The following is a 3,196-nucleotide window of genomic DNA, read 5'->3' on the forward strand; positions in this document are numbered from 1 at the left end:
GATGGGAGGGAGTTTCAAAAGGGAAGGGATATACGTATACCTATGACTGATTAATGTTGAGGTTTGATAGAATACAACAAAATTCTGTAAAGCAATTATCCTCAATAAAATAATAAATTTTAAAAAATCGGTAGCTTTCACATTTAAGTTATAGCTTAAAATTTTATATGATTCTCAACTCTACATTGAATACAAAGAGTAATATTTATACTTCCTTTTTCTATGTACAGAGAAAAGATACCCATAGAATACATAAAAACATACCCAGTATATCTGTGCTATCAAAATTTCACAATCAGGGCACCTAAAATATATCTAAAAAGGCTCTGTGGTCAGAAGAAAGAAGGGCAACATAAAAAAAAAATGATTGAGAAATGCTGCCTTAACCCATTTGGAGAGTGTAAAATGAAAAGCAAAAACAAAAGTAGAAAGCAAGAGGGAACTTTCAGAAAATGGAAACCATGGGCTCCTACTTAAGACACAGGCCTGAAGAAAGGTCTTCAGAGAACTAAGAGCAAGTTCACAGAGTCACCCACCACCCCAGGCCTGAAGCATCTGCAAGGTCCCCGATGGCCCCAGCCTGGTCCTTCCTCCTGGCCCTGCTGCTGCTCAGCTGCAACGCCATCTGCTCTCTGGACTGCCACCTGCCTCACACCCACAGCCTGGCCAACAGGAGGGTCCTGACGCTCCTGCGACAACTGAGGAGGGTCTCCCCTTCCTCCTGCCTGCAGGACAGAAATGACTTCGCATTCCCCCAGGAGGCGCTGCATGGCAGCCAGTTGCAGAAGGCTCAGGCCATCTCTGTGCTCCACGAGGTGACCCAGCACACCTTCCAGCTCTTCAGCACAGAGGGCTTGGCCGCTGTGTGGGACCAGAGCCTCCTGGACAAGCTCCACGCTGCACTGGATCAGCAGCTCACTGACCTGCAAGCCTGTCTGAGGCAGGAGGAGGGGCTGCGAGGGGCTCCCCTGCTCAAGGAGGACTCCAGCCTGGCTGTGAGGAAATACTTCCACAGACTCACTCTCTATCTGCAAGAGAAGAGACACAGCCCTTGTGCCTGGGAGGTTGTCAGAGCACAAGTCATGAGAGCCTTCTCTTCCTCAACCAACTTGCAGGAGAGATTCAGGAGAAAGGACTGACACACCTGGTTCAACACAGAAATGATTCTCATGGAGCAACAGACCACACTTCCTCCTGCACTGCCATGTGGAAGACTCTCATTTCTGCTGTCATCATGGCCTGAATTGATTCAATTTGTCGAATATTTCCTGGAATATTAAGTGACGTTATGTTCTACTCTACAGGCACTTGGTCCTTACAGATGTTGAAGTTGGTCTATCTACTTATTCACTACCTGGACCATTATTTATCTATTTTAGTATTTATTTATCTATTTATAAATATTTAAATGATCTTGTTGATATAATATTATGTATGTGTATTTATGAGAAAATGTATATTTTGTATTTAGTTAATTTGTGATTTTTTTTCACTCATTAAATTCTTACTGTAAAAATCTTACTTTGTTTTTTCCCTAAAACACCAAGCCTGAATGGCTGCTTATTTTAAAAAAATGCATTTTGTAAATCCTTGTCCCTTCTTTAGGATTTGGATGTTAGAAGTAAAAAATCACAAGCTCTACCTATGTTTTTTGTTGCTCTGAAGACCTCGAAGTGAACATAACTACTCCAATACGTTTTGTAACTCAGATTTTTTCAAAAGAAAAGTAACATAAAAGCAATGATCCAAAAAATCCATGCTTCAGGATTTGATGAGGGCTTGGGAACAGCTTTCTGCCTCTTGTTGGTTGTCGAAGTTGTTTCCCTGGAAAGTGGTAGAGATGCTTGAAGAGATGGTGGTCAGTTGGTGAGAGGTCAGGTGAATATCTTACCTTTACACTCAAATACCACAATCATTCACTTCCTCCCGGTGTAGGAATCCCCAGCATGCTCTCCTCATTCACTCTGCATGAAGGTGTCCTCTTCATTCATATAGCTGTTTCATTCTCCATTATGGTTTCTGGTTGTCATTGTCCTTTAAGACTGCAAAGCCACCAACTGAAAGCAGAACCTGAGTGAAACTTTTAGATTTGTCAGGCACTCCCCTATGAGATCACCTGCTCTGCCTGCCAAGCACTGCAGGTCCAGACTGCCCCGCCTCAAAGAGAAACACGGTAAATAGAGGGAACCCCGCACCACAGTGAACAATGGTGGAGTCTCCAGGGGCTCCTCTGTGCCTCCACCTGGCTCTTCCACGTGCTGATTGCACTAGGAGGAGCTTGCCTGGGTCAGGAGTCTCACTTGCTCAAAAAGCCCAAAGCGCAGGAAACTTGGAGTTGAAAGTCAGCAGCAGTTTGAGAACTCTGAAGGAGAACAGAGAAGTGTAAAGTGTTCCCTGGAAAGCGGCAGGTCCTCAGGACATGGAACCACACAGATGAGCTGCACTGGGGCAAGAGGGCCAGTCCTGTCACAGCTCCAGACACGTTTCCTCCTTAGGACCCAGCAAGGTATCTCAGAGCAGAGCAAGATGTATCTGGGGACAATGCAGTCCACGCAGTTCTTAAATTCCTCCATAATGTCTTTGCATCTTTGAGAGACAAAATCAAACGAGCTTGAATAAAAGAGTCACAGGCAGGCCTTTAGAACATTCATTAACAGTGGGACAGAGCCATCCCCCCAGGACATATGTCAGTAATGTGCAGACTGGGAGATCGCAATTTCTCAAAGTAACAAAGATCTTTGTGGAAATTCGTGTATTTAATGTAGGCAATTTTGAAGGAGGACATTGATGGATCAATCATCTTTCTCTGCTTCCCAGTTGGGACACATAGCACATATAGCTACATGTAAAGTCAGAGGGGCATTTTTTTATATAATTTAATTTATTTATTCATTTTTCACTGTACTGGGTCTTCATAGCTGCATGCACTTTTGCTCAAAGCTGGGCTTCTCTCTAGTGGTGGTGCACAGGCTTCTCATTGCAGTAGCTTCTCTCGTTGAGGAGCTTGGACTCTAGGGCACTCGGGCTTCAGTCGTGGCGGTCCCGGTGTCTAGGCACAGGCTCAATGGCTGTGGTGCACGGGCTTCACAGCCTCTAGACCACATGTAGTCCTATGTGTCACCTGCCTTGGCAGGCAGATTCCTTACCACTGAGCCATCAGGGGAGCTCCTCAGAGGACATTTAAAGTACATTGAGA

At 44.7% G+C, this 3,196-nt stretch overlaps 1 protein-coding gene across 1 annotated transcript; it reads left to right on the forward strand.

Moving 5' to 3' along the window:
- Positions 1-554: 554 nt before the first annotated feature.
- Positions 555-1,239, forward strand: LOC147366785 (interferon alpha-B-like). Its single transcript, XM_086414146.1, has one exon. The coding sequence runs from the start codon at positions 570-572 to the stop codon at positions 1,137-1,139; it is 570 nt and encodes a 189-aa protein (XP_086270272.1). The 5' UTR covers positions 555-569; the 3' UTR covers positions 1,140-1,239.
- The last annotated feature ends 1,957 nt before the right edge of the window (positions 1,240-3,196 follow it).

The sequence above is a fragment of the Bos grunniens genome, chromosome 8, assembly GCF_055505025.1.
Source record: "Bos grunniens cultivar Pamir isolate PY7600 chromosome 8, Bosgru_T2T1.0, whole genome shotgun sequence".
Taxonomy (NCBI): Eukaryota; Metazoa; Chordata; class Mammalia; order Artiodactyla; family Bovidae; genus Bos; species Bos grunniens.